General features: G+C 41.2%; 1 protein-coding gene across 4 annotated transcripts in view; it reads right to left on the reverse strand.

The window, feature by feature from the left end:
• Nucleotides 1-784: 784 nt before the first annotated feature.
• CCDC3 (coiled-coil domain containing 3) overlaps nt 785-17082 on the reverse strand; it is a 153434-nt gene continuing 137136 nt past the window's right edge. For all 4 annotated transcript variants that reach the window (XM_047867734.1, XM_047867733.1, XM_047867731.1 and 1 more), the window contains one exon: nt 785-3362. In XM_047867734.1, the coding sequence (XP_047723690.1) occupies nt 3087-3362 (276 nt within the window). In that variant the 3' untranslated portion in view covers nt 785-3086. The remainder of the gene's footprint in view (nt 3363-17082) is intronic.

The raw sequence follows: 17082 nt of genomic DNA on the forward strand, positions 1-17082 counted from the left end.
CTAAGGGAGATGGGACCTTGCACCACAGAAGGGACATTCTCTGTTGTTTCTCTTACCAGGAAAAGGGTGACATAGCCTGGTGTATAAAAAAAAAAAAGCAGTATCAGTAGAAACAGTGGTCTGGAGTCCAACAAGGGCATTCACAAACAAACTTTGGAGACCTAAGGATCCACCCCACACTAGCTGTGGTTCACATGTTGCAGCTGTAACTCCTGGGTCTATAGTTGAAATATTCTAGATTGTGTCTGCCTCTCATTTATTTTGTGACTTTGGGGTTTGAGGAGGCCTATTGACTTTTCCAAAGTAGAACTAAACAGTGGTCTGCATCTCAGAGAGAAAGCTACAACAGGTTGGTTAAGCCTATACATTTTGGAGCAATTCTTGGATCCTTAGTGCATAAAAAATTTCTACTAGTACAATAAACAGTTGCAAGGGCCACAGTAGGATGACAAGGCAGCAGATAACTGGGGAGTTCCCTTTGGCAAGAGATTCAAATGTATTTTTGCAAACATTGATTAATGAAGCTACTTGTCCCCTAGGAGGAGCAGACCTGGATACCACTGCTTTTCTGCAGGTGTGTTGAGAGAAGGGAACCCTGGGGAAGGGGGGGGGGGGGCAGGCCATATTCCCAGGAGAGCATCAAAGGCGATTTGAGCTCAGTCTCCTATGTGCCCCAGGTGTTACTCATAGATGCTTCCCCAAAAGGATCTAAAGTACTTCTCCAGGCCAAAGCTGGAAATACCAAAATCTCCCTGACCCACAAGAAACACACATCGCCTTACCGTTGTGGCTGAAATACTGCTCATATTTATTAAAAAGGTAGAACATAATGCATCTGTAGGGATCCAGTTCCACAGTTCTCAAAACACTAGCTGTAAATCACCCTTAGGCTTGTCATTCCCTTGGGTGGAAGCAAAAGTGCTTTAATGAAATGGCCCCAGGAAGAATTAACCATTGTATCATGCTATGAAGAATACAGCTATAAAGGAGCAGCAGAAGCTTGGAAATGAAGCAAAAGCTGCCATTCCATCCAGTCCAGGGTGTAGACTTCTCCCCTTGAGCATCAGCTTGCCCCTCAAGTGGCACAAGTCCATCCTCCCAACCAGCTGCCAGAGCAAAAACTTGGTTTTCCTACAAGCAGTGGAAGGGAGATCTGACAGTATAATTGCATTTCTAATGGAAAGGACAACATCATCAAGCACTGAAGTGTCTGGGGTGGTCTAGGGGGAGATTTCCTGATGAGTAACCTGCAGGTTCCATCTGGAACAGCACAGAAAGGAGACTTGTAGATTTGGAGGTCCATCAGAAGACAATCACAAGACGGCCACTCAGCTACCTTCTGAGTAACACAACCGGGACTAGATCAAATGCTACTAAAGTAAGGGCTCAGATGTTAGACCTAGTGGATACCCTTTTTACTTGCACTGTCTTTGAAGCTGTCTTTCCAAAGAGGGTGAAGAGTTCTGACTATGTACAAAACTGGATGCACTGACATGTGGACTCATGTGAAAACATTGCTCCCAGGATTGGACAGTCCAGGGAGGTGGAAAGTGCTTGGAATGCCTGGAACCATGTCCGGTATTTTCACTGTAGGCATCTCTGCCACAAGCATTTTCACTGCATAACACATTGGCCAGAAGGCAATGTGGCCATAAAAGATAAACTAACAAAAAATAAAAGAGGAGCCTTAAAAAGGACATAAGAAATAATTTTTTCATGTTACATTGAGAGGTATTAGTTTTCCAAATACTAGGATGCACATTTGTAACTAAGCTTTGTATCGTACGATGAAGGCCTTCTAGATAGATGTTGTAATGCTTTTCTAGCCGAGTTATTTCAACTCATGAATTACCATTTTGCATGACAGTATGGTATGCAATCTGACCTTACAGTCTTATTTCACACTTCTATTTAGCTTTGTTGCTGTATTTTCTATCAAGTCCATATATGTAGTTATCATGCACCATTTTAAGGCCACCATGTGTACTGGTCACTGTATAGCCCATTAGGAGGCCTAAGATTCATGCAATATAAAAATGGGAACTCTGTCAGTGGAGAAATTAAACCTAACTATCAACTAGTTATTTCACCTCTGACAGCAACGTTACCTTACAGCTAATGTGTTACGTGGCAAAAATGTTTGCTGTGAAAATGCTTGCGGCAAGACTCTGTAGAACTGCCTGGATGGGAAACTTGACTCCATTAGGTAAGGAGGTGTCTTTGCAGAATGGAAGTTAATAGTGTACTGGGTCAACTCCCCTCAAAATCAGAGCAGCTAGATGGAGTTAATGAGCAAGCCATATTAGTGGTCAGACTCTTCCAGCTCAGGAACATGGTTTGCTAAAACATGGCCAGTCCATAAAGGCAATTCCCCTTTAGATTGACCCATAGATGTTCTCTTTAGCTCTGGGTAACTGGTGTTAGAAATCAGGTATAATTCATATTACTCGATTACCTGCTCCCCACCCCTACCCCCTGCCGCAACTCAGTATGCTACCTGTTAGGACCTCATATGAAGTCTTACAATGCTTCAGCTGTGAGGAAATGCTGGCAGGGGTAGGGACACCATGCACAGGTTTATTTACAGGTATACTTGGGTGCTTTGCAAGACTGCCATCCTCCTTCCAAAAATGTAGCAAATAAGACATCAGAAGGTTCCATGATTTGCTATAGATCCCTCCTCAGAACTAATGGTGGTCCTGGAGCTCTGAGCTGAGATCATACTGCTTCTCCTCTGAAATAAGGCTGAACCCCTGGGTTCTTGTGCCGCTAGAGATTCTAAAATGTTCTTTCCACAGTAAGTACACTTTCCAGGGTGGACAAGCCCTAGGCAAGCACGTGACACTCCAGGATCTTCCTGGCTCTGGACTGGCAAGCACCAGGCCTGGGAGCAAGACAGGGAGGGAAGGGAGCCCAGCAGCCAAGGAAATAAGCAAGACTTGCCCCTTTAAGCAACGACACTCGACCAAATTCATATTTAGAATTCATCTACAAGAGTGCACAGACAAACCTGCTATCCCTTCACATTCCCTGGTAAGAGGCAGCATGCTCCAGCAGGGCCAGGCAAGGCCACTGCTCAGTCTCTGCTACCCCCGCAGGTAGGTGGCAGCGGGTGGCTCCTGCCCCAGGGCATTAATGTGTGGGACGGCACCTGCTGCAGCCGCTAACTTCTCACTGAGCTTCTGGTTCACTAGCTCCAGGTGGCGCCCATTCTTCCGGGCCTGCCTCAGCGACCTCTTGACCTTCTTCACCCGATCCCGAAGCTGCTTGTTCCGCTTCTCAAGGGTGGCCACCTTCTGCTGCAGTTTCTTGACATGGTCCTCCTCCTCAAACAGGGCCTTCTGCACTGATGAACACATGAGCTGGGAAAGCAAAGGCCATGGGAGAGGCAGGTGAGTTTCATTATAACCTCCCCAGGGCAATTTTCCTGGGTGCTGCCAAGTACCCAACAACACAGACCCTGACCTAGCCAACAGCCCCAACCCCAGGATGAGGACTACCTTCAAGGCCCCTTCTCCATCTCACCCTGTGAACCTCATGGCAAATATAAAGCCCCTCTTTTGCTTTCTGTTTTTGGGTACCTTCAACAATTTAATTTTTAAGCACAAGGGCGGTTTTGTCTTTTTAAATGCTTACCAACGTGTATACTATTGATTTCCTGAGGGGGCTTGTGATCTTTCGCTTTTTGTGCTGATTCAGCAACTTTGTCTATTCAATTCTAACCTGGATTTAAAACATTTTCCAGTCAAGTCAATGTTTGAGGATCGTCCATAGAGGGCTTTCAGGGCATTTCTACTGAATGGGTGTTGTGTACAGTAAGCATCAGATACCCCCACTCTGGAAATTGTTCTGGTCATGGCAGAGACCATGAGAAAGAAAGAAACAGAGCACGAGTGAGGGAGGGGTAGAGAGAGAGGGAGACCCAGAATCTGAAGCAGGCTCCAGGCTCCAGGCTCCAAGCTGTCAGCACAGAGCCCGACACGGGGCTCAAACTCACTAACCGTGAGATCATGACCTGAGCAGAAGTCAGAAGCTTAACCAACTGAGCCACCTAGGTGTAAAACTGAGTTTTTGTTTCTTACCTAAGCCACCCTGGTTCTTTTTTTTTTTTTTTTAACAGAAAAGATATTCTAAATTTTGTTACTCCAATCAAAAAAGAGCTGTAGTAAATCAACAAGTTAAAGATCAAAACCCCAGACAGAAAAATACAAAAAGTGGGGCACCTGGTTGGCTCAGGCGGTAGAGCATGTGACTCTTGATCTTGGGATCGTGGGTTCAAGCCCCATGTAGATGTAGAGATTACTTTAAAAAATAAAATCTTTAAAATACACAAAGAATATAAATAAGATTCATGCAAATTAGAGCTATAATGAATTGCTCTTTTTCAGATTGGTAAAATCAAAAAGTTAGTGTTTGCAGGAATAGGCATTTCTGTACTGTGAGTATAAAACTCTAGAAAAAGTGATTTGGCTATATGTACCAAAATGAAAACTGCATGTAGCGTGTGACCTAGTCATTTTGGAACTTCATCTCATAGAAATACTCCCCCATAAGAGACTCTTAAATAGAATACACCGAGGGTTGATGGGGGTGAGGAGGAGAGGGGAAAATGGGTGATGGGCATTGAGCAGGGGGGTGTTTGTTGGGATGAGCACTTGGTGTTGTATGTAAGTGATGGGGGACTCCACCCCCAAAACCAAGAGCACACTATATGTTAGCTAACCTGACAACAAATTTTATTTAAAAAAATACTCCCCCCTGGGGGCACCTGGGTGGCTCATTTGGGCAACTGACTTCAGCTCAGGTCATGATCTTGTGGTTTGTGGGTTGGAGCCCTGTGTCGGGCTCTGTGCTGACAGCTCAGAGCCTGGAGCCTACTTCGGATTCTGTGTCTGTCTCTCAATAATAACTAAACATTAAAAAAATGAAAAAAATACTCCCTCATGTACAAACATATATACAAAAACAAATAATACTGTCTGAAGACATCTCTCATTTTTGTCCCCTCATCCCACAACAAAAATTGACCATCATCCCTAAGCAATAGTGCCTTTGAGAGAGCTATGGGATCCAACATAATATGCCAAAGGACCCAGGCGAAGCATTGGCGACCCCATGTATCAGGTAAGAGGCAGAGAGACCTCTTTCTTACCTAGGGACCCTGCCGTGATCCATGAGACAGTTCCAGCCTCTCTCACTCAGAGGACCTCAAGATATTTCTCTAAGAGTACCTAAGTAGGGCTGATAGGTATATGAAAAGGTGCTAGACAGCACGAATCATTAGAGAAACGAAAATACAAACCACAATCAGACATCACCGCCTACCTATTAGAATGGTTATGAAAAAAACCAAGAGACAGGGCACCAGTTCAAGACAGTGACATAAGAGGATCCTGAACTCCTCTCCTCCCATGGACACACCGAAGATACAGCCACCTAAAGAACACTTTCCTCTGAAAGACATCCACAAACTAGTTGAGTGACTCCGGCATATTATAGAAACAAGCAAAGATCCCACATGGAAATATGTACAAGAGGCTGACACACTTGTCATCAACCCCAACCCTAGTGCCGCCCCCACAATTGGGAGGGAACTCACAGCTCTGAGCTTCTCCTTGAGGAGCAGAGTGTTTGAACCCCCTATCTGGCACTCTAACTTTTAAGATGTGTACCTGAGAGATGAGCCCCTGCAACAGGTAGCTTTGGAAGACACCAGGGCTTGTGTCCATGATACTCACAGGCTATACAAAACTAAAACCATTCTTAAAGGCCTAATGGCTACCACCCTCCAGGGCCTAGTACAGAGGCAGCAGATTGAAAAGCACCCAATCCTTCTGTGTAAGAGGCATATTTGTTTATCTCAAAGTTTTGACCTAATAAGCAGGCTTCTAATTTCACACACAACAAAATGCCTACTGATAAGACTCTCCCAAGAGAGTGGAGGCCAGTGGGAGTCATCTTCACGTTCTCCCTCCATCACCAGCGTCCCCAAGAAAGGAGTTGGTGTACACATCTGGCACCCTGGCTTTTGTGTCTGACACACAGGACATGTCCCTTGAGAGCATGGCATATGTTCAGGGGTTCATCATGACCACAACAACCAAAGAAACACTTCTTAACTGTCTATCACCACAGAACTCAGCACAGAGTGAGCAGACAAAAATGCCCATCTCTCCCCTGAAAGAAATGTATCTATAAACTTTAAAAGTTGATACCGGAAGGTCTGGCTTCCAATTTGGCATGAATCCAGATGCTGACTGAGATCTGCCCCTTTGAAACACTAAAAGGTCTTGGCATAGCCTCCACAACTGGGAGCTACTAAGAATAAAGTAAGCTGCTTGGACAATCACAAATGCTGACGGACAATCACAAATGCTGACAGACAATCAAGAGCTAAGCCAGAGGAGAATAATATGGTTTATCTCCAACATGAGGCCATTCCTTTAAGACTGGGAGACTTGGTTATTTTATCTAATGCATAGAAACCAGTACAGAGATCAAATGAAGAAACGGAGTAATATGTTCCAAACAAAAGAACAAGATAAAACCCCAGAAAAAGACCTTAATGAGGGTAAGTGATTTACCTGACAGTAAGTTCAAAGAACAGTGATAAAAGATGTCCACAGAGTTCCCGAGAATAATGCATGAACCAGGTGAGAATTTCAACAAAAAGAAAATATAAGAAAGTACTTAATGGAAGTGACAGAGCTGAAGAATACAACACCTGAACAGAAAAATACTACAGAGGAGTTAAACAGCAGACTTGAAGAAACAGGAAAAGGATCCATGCACTCAAAGGTCAGTGGAACTTATCCAGTTAGAACAGCAGAAAGAGAAGAGATTGAAAAAGAGTGAAAATAGCTTAAGGGACTTACGGGACAACATCAAGCAGACCAACATTCACATTATGGGGTCCAAAAGAGGAAGAGAGAAAGAGGCAGAGAACGTACTTAAAGAATAATGGCTGAAAGCTTCCCTAACCTTTGGGAAGGCAACAGGTGTGCAACTGCAGGAAGCACAGAATATTAAATAAGATGAACCCAAAGAGATTAGCACTGAGATACATTAAAATTAAAGCATCAAATTTAAAGACAAGGAGGAAATCTTAAAAACAGCAAAAATAACAAAAAAATTACTATGTATAATGGACTCCCCCCAAACATAGGACTATCAGCAGATTTTCAGCAGAAGTTTTGCAAGCCCATAGAAACTTTCATGGTATATTTGCTGTGCTTTACAAATACTGCATTTTCTACCAGTTGAAGATTTGTGGCAATTTGTTGTATAAGTCTATTGGTGCCATTTTCCCAACATTTGTTCACTTTGTGTTCTCTGTGTCACATTTTGGTAATTCTTGAAATACTTTAAACTTTTTCATTATTATATGCCATGGTGATCAATGATCTCTGATGTTACTCTTGTTCTGGGGTGCCATCAACCACATAAGAAGGTGAACTTTGTGTGTTCTGACTGTTCCACTAACTAGCCATTCCCATTCTCTTTCCCTCACTTTGGGCCTCCCTAGAAATTAGGCCAATTTATAATCCTACAGTGGCCTCTAAGTGTTCAAGAGATATGTAAACATATCTCTCAGTTTATATCAAAAGCTAGACATAATTAAGCTTAGTGAGGAAGGAGTGGCAAAATCTGAGACAAGCCTCAAGCCAAACCTCTTACACCAGTTAACTGAGTTGTGAATGCAAAGTAAAATTTCTTGAAGGAAATTAAAGGTGCTAATCCAGTGGATACACAAATGATAAGAAAGCTAAACAGCCTTATGGCTGATGAGGAGAAAGTTTTAGTGGTCTGCAGAGACCATCAAACCAGCTATAAGATCACAGAAAGGTCCTAACTCTCTTTAATTCTTTGAAGGCTGAGAGAGGTGAGGAAGCTACAGAAGAAAAGTGTGAAGCTGGCAGAGGTTGGTTCTTGAGGTTTAAGGAAGACACTATCTCCATAACATCAAAGCACAAGGTGAAGCAGCAAGTTCGGATGTAGAAGCTGCAGCAAGTTATCCAGAATATCTACCTAAAATAATTAATGAAGGCGGCCACATAAAAGATTTTCAATGTAGATGAAACAGCACTCTATTGGAAGAAGGTGCCATCTAGGACTTTCATAGCTAAGGAGAAGAAGTTAATACCTGGCTTCAAAACTTCAAAGGACTGATTGTTTTGCTAAAGACTAATGAAGCTGGTGACCTTAAGTTGAAGCCAATGCTTATTTACCATTCTGAAAATCTTAGGGACCTCAGGCATTATGCTACACCTACTGTGTTTTATAAATAGAACTAAAAAGCAGGGTGAACACACATTTATTTACATGGTTTACTGAATATTTTAAGCCCAGTGTTGAGACCTGCTCTCAAAGAACAATGTCTTTAAAAATACTATTGCTCATTGACAATGATTTTTTTGAAAGTTTTACTTATTTGAGAGAGAGAGCGCGTGCAAAGAAGGGGCAGAGAGGGACAGAATCCCAAGCAGGGATTCTGCTGTTGACAGCACAGAGCCCAATGAGGGGCTCCATCTCATGAACCGCAAAATCATGACATGAGCTGAAATCGAGAGTCAGATGCTTAGCCAACTGAACCACCCAGGTGCCTCTCAAGAAGGCACTTTATATTTCAATCTAATTGCTAAAAATACACTTTATAAAGATTTAGCTGCCACAGATAGTGATTCCTCCAATGAATCTGGGTAAAATCAATGGAAAACCTTCTGGAAAGGATTCATTATTCTGATCTTTTTTTAAACATTTATTCATTTTTGAGAGACAGAGTATGAGTCAGGGAGGGGTGTAGGGAGAGGGAGACAGAATCTGAAGCAGGCTCCAGGCTCTGGGATGCCAGCACAGAGCCCAAAACAGGGCTTGAACTCACAGACTGCAAGATCATGACCTGAGCTGAAGTTGGATGCTTAACCAACTGAGCCATCCAAGTGCCCCAGGATTCACTATTCTAGATCCCATTAAGCACATTCATGATTCATGGGAAGAGGTTAAAACATCAACATAAACAGAAGTTTGGAAAAAGTCGATTCCTACCCTCATGGATGATTTTAAGGGTTCAAAACTTCAGTGGAGGAAGCAACTGCAGATGAGATGGAAATAGAAAGAAAACCAGAATTAGAAGTGGACTCTGAAGATGGGACTGAATTGCTGCAATCTCATAATAAAACTTGGATAAGGAGTTGCTTCTTATGGGTGAGCAAGGAAAGTGGCTTTTTGAGATGGAATCTAATCCTGGTGAAGATGCTGTGAAGATTGCTGAAATGACAATAAAGGATTTAGAATTCGACATAAATTTAGTTGAGAAAGCAGCAGAGCAGGATTTGAGAGGACTGACTCCAATTTTGAAAAGGAAGTTCTACTGGGAAAATACTATCAAGCAACATCATATGCTACAGAGAAATCCTTCATGAAAAGAAGTCAATCATTATGGCAAACTTCATTGTTGTCTTCAGGGAATTTTGCCAGTTACCTCTACCTTTTGTAGCCACTCTCCTGATCAGTCAGCAGCCATCAATGATTACTACTCACTGAAAGCTAAGATGATGCTTAGTCATTTTTAGCAAAGTGTTTTACAATTAATGTATACTCATTGTTTTTAAGATATAATACTACTGTGCACTTAACAGACCACAGTACAATGTAAACATAACTTTTATATGCGCTAGAAAACCAAATGCTTCATTTTACTTGCTTTATTGAAATATTCACCTTATTTTGGTGGTCTGGAACAGAGTCCACAATATCCCAGAGGTACGCCTATAGATACAAAGAGAAGAAAAAAAACCCTGCCAACCAAGAGTACCCTACCTAGCAAAACTGTCCTTTAGAATTGAAACAGAGAGTCTTCCAGACAAGTAAAAGAAGAGTTCATCACTACTAGACCCACCTTTCAAGCAATATTAAAGACTGTTCTTCAAGGTGAAAGGGTAACAATATATGAAAATCATATCATCAAATCAAATAAGAGAGCAAGAGAAAGGAATGGAGAAATTATAAAACAACCAGCAAACAATGAACAAAATGGCAATTCATACATATAATGGTCCACATGTTCCGATCAAAAGACAAAGAGTGGTTTAATGGATAAAATACATGACCCATCTATATGGTGCCTACAAAAGAGTCACTTGTGCTTTAAGAACACACAGACTGAGGGTGAAAAGATGGAAAGATATCTATGCAAATGGAAATTAAAGCAAATCTGGGGTAACCACACTGTTATTAGAAAGAATAGAGTTTAGGGTAAAGGCTGTAATAAACACAGATAAAGGAATCAATTCATCAAAAGGATATAACATTTGCAAATATTTACTTACCCTATACAGGAGCACCTAAATATACTGAGGAAATATTAACATACCTAAAGTCCAAAATACACAGTAATACAATAATGGGGGACTTTACAATCCCCCCCATCAAAAATGAATAGATTATGCAGAGGAAACAATAAGGAAAATTCTACTTAAAGTACATGTGAAACCAGATAGACCTAACAGATATATATAGACCACTTCATGCAGAAACAGAACATACATTCTTCTGAAATGCTCATGGAACATTCTCCCTGATCAATCCTATATTTGGCATCACATCATACATCTTAATAAATTAAAAGACTGAAACCCAAATATCAAGCTGCTTTTCAAACCAAAATAGCATTAATTATAAGAAAATTGGAAAATTCACAAATATGTGAGATTAAACATACTCCTGACCCATAGGTCAAACAAGTAATCAAAACCAAAACACAACACCAGGGGCCCCTGGGTGGCTCAGTTGGTTAAGAGTCAGACTTCAGCTCAGGTCATGATCTCATGGTTCCTGAGTTTCGGCCCCACCTCAGGCTCTGTGTTGACAGCTCTGAGCCTGCTTTGGATTCTGTGTCTCCCTCGCTCTCTGCCCCCCCCCCCCTCCGCTCGTGCTGTCTCTCAAAAATTAATAAACATTGAAAACAACAACATACCAAAACTTACAGAAATACAGTAAAATCTGAGAAACAAGAAATCTCAGATAAACAACCTAACTTTACATCTCCAGAAACTAGGAAAGGAAAAAAATACAGAGTCTAAAGATCAGACCAGAAATAAATGAAATAGAGAATAAAAAGGCAACAAAAAAGATTAGTGAAACTAAGAAGTGATTTTCTGAAAAGATAAGCAGAATATGCTAGAAATCAAAGCGATATTACAACCGTTACCACAGAAATACAAAGGTTTTTAAGAGACTACTGCGAGCAATTATATACTAAAATTGGACACTGGGAAGAAATGGATAAATTACTAGAAACATACAACCTACCAAGATGAATTTATGAAGGAATAGAAAAAAACAAATTACTAGTAAGTACATTAAATCTGTGATCCATACTCAAAACACCTGCCAAAAAAAGTCCAGAACTAAATAGTTCAATAGTGAATTCTACCATAAAAAAAAATTTTTTTTAATGTTCATTTATTTTGGATAGAGACAGAGGGGCAGGGAGGGGCAGAGAGAGAAGGAGGCACAGAATCTGAAGCACACTCCAGGCTCTGAGCTGTCATCACAGAGTCTGATGCAGGGCTCAACCCATGAACCGTGAGATCATGACCTGAGCTGAAGTTGGACACTTAACCAACTAACCCACCCCGGCGCCCCTCTACCAAACTTTTAAGGAAATAGCAATACCACTCCGTGTGCAAAACTTCCAAACTCATTTTATAATGCCAGTAATTACCTTGACACCAAAATCTGACAAGAACACTACAGAAAACAAATTATTAGCAAATGAAATTCAATAATACATTCATAAGATCATACACCACAATTAAATAGGATTTATTCCAAGGATGCAAGTGTGGCTCAACATCTGTAATTCCATCAATGTGATGTATCGCGTTAATAAAATGAAGGGTAAAAACCATACGATCATCTCAATCAATCCAGAACAATCAGTTGACAAAATTTAACATCACTTCATGATAAAAACTCTCAGAGTGTTATAAAGGAAACGTACCTCAACACAATAAAGGCCATATATGAAAAGCCCACAGCTAAAATCATACTCAGCGGTGAAATGCTAAAAGCTTTTCCCCTAAAATCAAGAACAAAATAGGGATTCCCAGTCTCACCACTTTTAAGTCCTAGCTACAGCAATTAAGCCAAAAAAAAAAAAAAAAGGCATTCAAATTGGAATAGAAGTAAAGCTGTCACTAGTTGCAGTTGACAGGATATTACATATAGAAAACCCTAAAATTCCACAAAAAAAAACTATTAGGATACACAAGTTCAGCAAAATTGCAGGAGACAAAAATATATAAAAATCAGCTGTGTATACACTGTTATTAGTGTATACACTTATAACTACCAGAAATAGAAATTTCAAAACCCATTTACAACTGCATCAAAAGGTATATGAAACCTAGGAATAAATTTAACGAAAGAGGTTAAAGACCTATACACTGAAAACTTTAAGATTCAATTCAATCCCTATCTAAATTCCAATGGAATTTTCCACAGGAAAAGAATAACCATTAAGTTTTTATGTAACCACAAAAGACCCTGAATAACCAAAGCAATTTTGAGCAACAAAGATGAGACAACACACTTCCTAATTTCAAACTATATCACAAAGCTATCGTAATCAAATAGTATGATACTGGCACAAAAACAGATACATAGATCAACAGAATAGAGTCCAGAACCAAACCTGTGCACACATAATCAATTAGTTTACAACAAGGGAGGCAAGAATATATGAGGGAGAAAACACAGTTTCTTCAATAAAGGGTGCTGGGAAAACTAGACCCTTATCTTACACTGTACACAAAAATTAATTCAAAATGAATTAAAGACTTAAATGCAAGACCTGAAAATATTAAATTCCTAAAAGAACACATAAAGGATAAGCTCCTAGACATCAGTCTTGGAAATGAATTTTTGGATTTTATGCCAAAACAAAAAAGCAACAAAACCAAAAGTAAACAAGTGAGGCTCCATCAAACTAAAAGCTTCAGCACAGCAAAGGAACCTTGAACAAAATGAAAAAAAACAACCAGGGGTAAACTGGGAAGATGGTGGAGGATCCTGACCTCAACCTGTCCCACAGACACAATGAGACAACAACTACATGTATTGCAACTCTCCCTGAAACAACCCAAAGACTGGTAGAGCAGGTCCTTCCACAGCTAGGGGTAGAGATAAGGCCCCACTGAAAGGGGTAATAAGGGAGAGAAATGTAGTCAGGCACCAAACCCTCTGACACAACCAATCACAAAAGTGAGGGATATCACAAATATAGAAAAGAGAGGGGATCAGACCCCACACAGGGCACCACCCCCTGCCCTAGGGACTCACACTAGGAAAACAAGTCCCCGTAACGCCTGGCATTGAAAATCTGTGGTTCTTAATTCCAGAAGACCCTAAGAGTGATAGGAAATGAAGTTTCCACCCTTAAAGACCCAGCATTCCAAATAACTCTGTCCAAACATAGTTTGAAAAGCACCTCGGACACATGTGAAAGAGATCTGTTGACTAATTTTAAGACAAGTGCCAGAAAGGCAGCAATCTGCAAGAGACTTCTCTAAGAACAAAAGTGCTGACAGGTAACATCTTTCTTGCCCTCTCCCAGACTAGACAATACTTAGAGTATTAGCAATGGATGTCACATCTACCTTACTAGCAGAGCATACCCCACCCTGGCAGGCAGTCCTCAAAAGTGACTCCCACCACACCACACCCAGCAAGCAGGCCCAGGATGGGACTGACACCTCTCAGAAGTGACTCCTACCCTGGGGTAGGAGGTAGCTAACCCCACACACCAGTACACCCACTGCTCCTGCAGCCAAGGCTTTCATTGGCTGTCCAGGGAGAAAGCGCTACTCATCAGCACACCCAGAGTAGTCCTAGTAGTAAGTGCAGACACCCAGGCTGAGTGCCAACCCTGCCTACCTGCCAGCCCAACCTCTAAACTGGTCACATATGGAGCAAGATCTATACACCAGTGTGCCCATGGCATGTAAAGTGCGTCATTGCAGCCAGCTGAGCTGAGGGCCACGTCCACTAACAGCATTCCCACATCAGTCATGGTTCAGCCACAAGAAGGCATACACAGCCCACACAGAGGACAACCCTGGAGCACCTGGTTCTAGTGACCAGAGGGGATTAAACTACAGGGAACTACAGGATCCCATCTACGTAAAGCCACTACTTTCAAAACTTGGAGATAGAGTTGGTCTACCTAATACATAGAAACAAGCAGAGCGAGTTAGACAAAATGAGGAGACAGAGGCATGTATCTCGAATGAAAAAAAAAAAAGACAAAAGCACAGTAAAAGAGATAAATGAAACAGATAAGCCATATAGTTGATAAAGAGTTCAAAGTGATGGTCATAAAGGTAGTGGACTTGAAGGAAAAATAAACTCAGTGAAAACTTCAACAAAGAGACAAAAATATATAAAGGTAGTTGAAGAATACACTAACTGAAATGAAAAATACACTAGAGGGAATCAACAGAAGATTACAGGATGCAGAAAAATGGATTAACTAGCTGGAAGACAGAGTAATGGAAAGTAACCACGCTGAGCAGCCAAAAGACCAAAGTATATTAAAGAAGAGGTGAAGATGGCAGCAGAGTAAGAGGACCCCTAAGGTCACCTTGTCCCACAAATAGAACTAGGTAATTATCAAATCATCCTAAATACCCCAGAAATCAACCTGAAGATGGTCAGAACAAACTCCCCAAGTAAAGGTTGAAGAGACTACATTGAAGAAGGTATAAAGTGTGGAGACATGGTTTGGGAGAGAAACATCATGCTCAGTGAGGTCATGGAGAAGGATGAAAGACAGACGGGTGTCTGGGAATACCCAGAAAGACAGGGGAATGCACAGGGGGAATGAATCCCTGTAGTAATTAGCTTAAAAAGTAAGAGAGGACAAATTTCATGACTTTTGGCAATCAGTGGGGCCTAAAGCCTGAAGTTAAAGGTCAGTGGGCTTGGCTTGGAGAGAGCCCAGGGGGCAATGGGACTGCTCTTGGAAAGAAGGCAGGGCAGAAAGCCCCTGACATACAGCATGGAAATAGTGATCCAAAGAGTGCCTGGGGCACACAGTGGGGAGGTTATTTGTTCATCTCAGAGCATGTCCCAGAGAGACAGTGTTCATGGAGAGACCCCTTCAGGCACAGAGGAACTGGCAGGTGCCATTTCCCTCCCCCACCCTTTTGTACAACCACAGGATCACCTGCAGGGACCAGTGCAGAGCAGACACTGGCTACCTAACTTGCTTACAACAAGCCCTCTGTCCTCGCCTTGGTGGAAGTGCCCTTCCCATTCATGATTGATTTAGTCCCATCGTGGCAATCCCCATTCCCCAGAAGACCAGTCCAAAGCCTTACCCACACTGCCTCACCTGACCCAGGAGTTTTGCAGAGCCTCTGTTCTGACAGTGGTGATGATAGGTCTCATTTCACAAGCACAACAGAACACACCTAGTTCACATTCAGGTCAGGGGCCAAACACTCCCCACAACAGGCAAAGAGACCCTCTGCAGAGGACTGGCCTGAAAGATAAAAGGGCCAGGGCTAAACAGTAGAGTGGAGACAGCACACATTGGAGACACTCCCTGAAGTTCCACACCCTGGGGAACAGAGAACATTACATGGTAGGGCCTATAGGACTTCTTCTTCATAAAGCAATTACCCTCAGGAACAGGAAACAGCTGACTTTCCTAACAAAGAAGCAGGCACAGAGACTTAGACAAAATGAGAAGACAGAGGAAGCTGTCCCAAATGAAAGAACAGGACAAGGCCATGGCCAGAGACCTAAGTGAAACAGATATAAGTTACATGCCTGATAGAGAACTTAAATTAATGATCATGAAGGTACTGACTGGGCTTAAGAAAAGAGTGGAAGGCATCACTGAAATCCTTAACACAGAGATAAGGATTAACATAGAGAAAAAGAGCTTAATTAACAAAATGAGGAACATGCTTGATGGAATGAACAGCAGGCTGGAAGAAGCAGAAAAATAAGTGAATGACTTATAAGACAGAGTAAGGGAAAGCAACCAAGGTGAATAAAAGAGAGAAAAAAAGAATTATACAAAATGAGAACACCTAGGGAACTCAGTGACTGACTCAATCAAATGTATTATCATTTGTATTATAGGAGTCCCTGAAGAAGAAGAGAGAGAAAATGAGCCAAAGACTTTATTTCAAGAAACAACATCTGAACACTTACTTAATCTGGGCAAGGAAATAGATATCTAGATCCAGGATACAAACAGAACCCCAACAAACTCAACAAAAGCAGATCTACACCAAAATGTATAGTAATTAATATGGCAAAATATAGTGGTAAAAAAATATTAAAAGCATGAAAAGAAGACAGTAACATATAAGGGAAGCCCCACAAGGCTAGCAAGGGATTTTGCAGCAGAAACTTTAAAAGCAAAAGGAAGTGGCATGATAAATTCAAAGTGCTGAAGGGGAAAAATCTATAGCCAAGAATGCTCTTTCCAGCAAGACTATCACTCAGAATAGAAGGAGAGATAGAGTTTCCCAAACAAAAACTAAAGGAGTTCATGAATATTAAATCAGCCCTGCAAAAAATACTAAAGGGGACTCTGAGTGGAAAGGAAAAACAAAAGCAGAAAAAAATGAGTATTTTTGTAAAAAATCACTCAAGGAACTCACAAAATAAAGGGATGTAAAATATGATACTATATGCCAAAAATGTGGAAAGGAGTAAAGAATAGGTTCAAATTTTAAAAAACTTAATATAGACTGCTATATACAAAAGATGTTATATAAAAACCTAATGGCAGCCACAAATTAAAAACCACTAATAAATATGCAAAGAATAAAGAAAAAGAAATCCAAATATATCACTAAAGAAAACAAGCAAACCATGAAAGGGAGAAAGAAAGGATCAGAGAAAATCCTCAGAAACAACCACAAAACAAGTAATAAAATGGCTGTACATATATATCTATCAATAATTACTTTGAATGTAAAAGGACTAAATGCTACAATCAAAAGACATAGGTTGACAGAATACATAAAAAAATAAAAGACCCATCTTGGGGCACCTGGG

This window comes from Prionailurus viverrinus, chromosome B4 (genome assembly GCF_022837055.1).
Source record: "Prionailurus viverrinus isolate Anna chromosome B4, UM_Priviv_1.0, whole genome shotgun sequence".
NCBI lineage: Eukaryota > Metazoa > Chordata > Mammalia > Carnivora > Felidae > Prionailurus > Prionailurus viverrinus.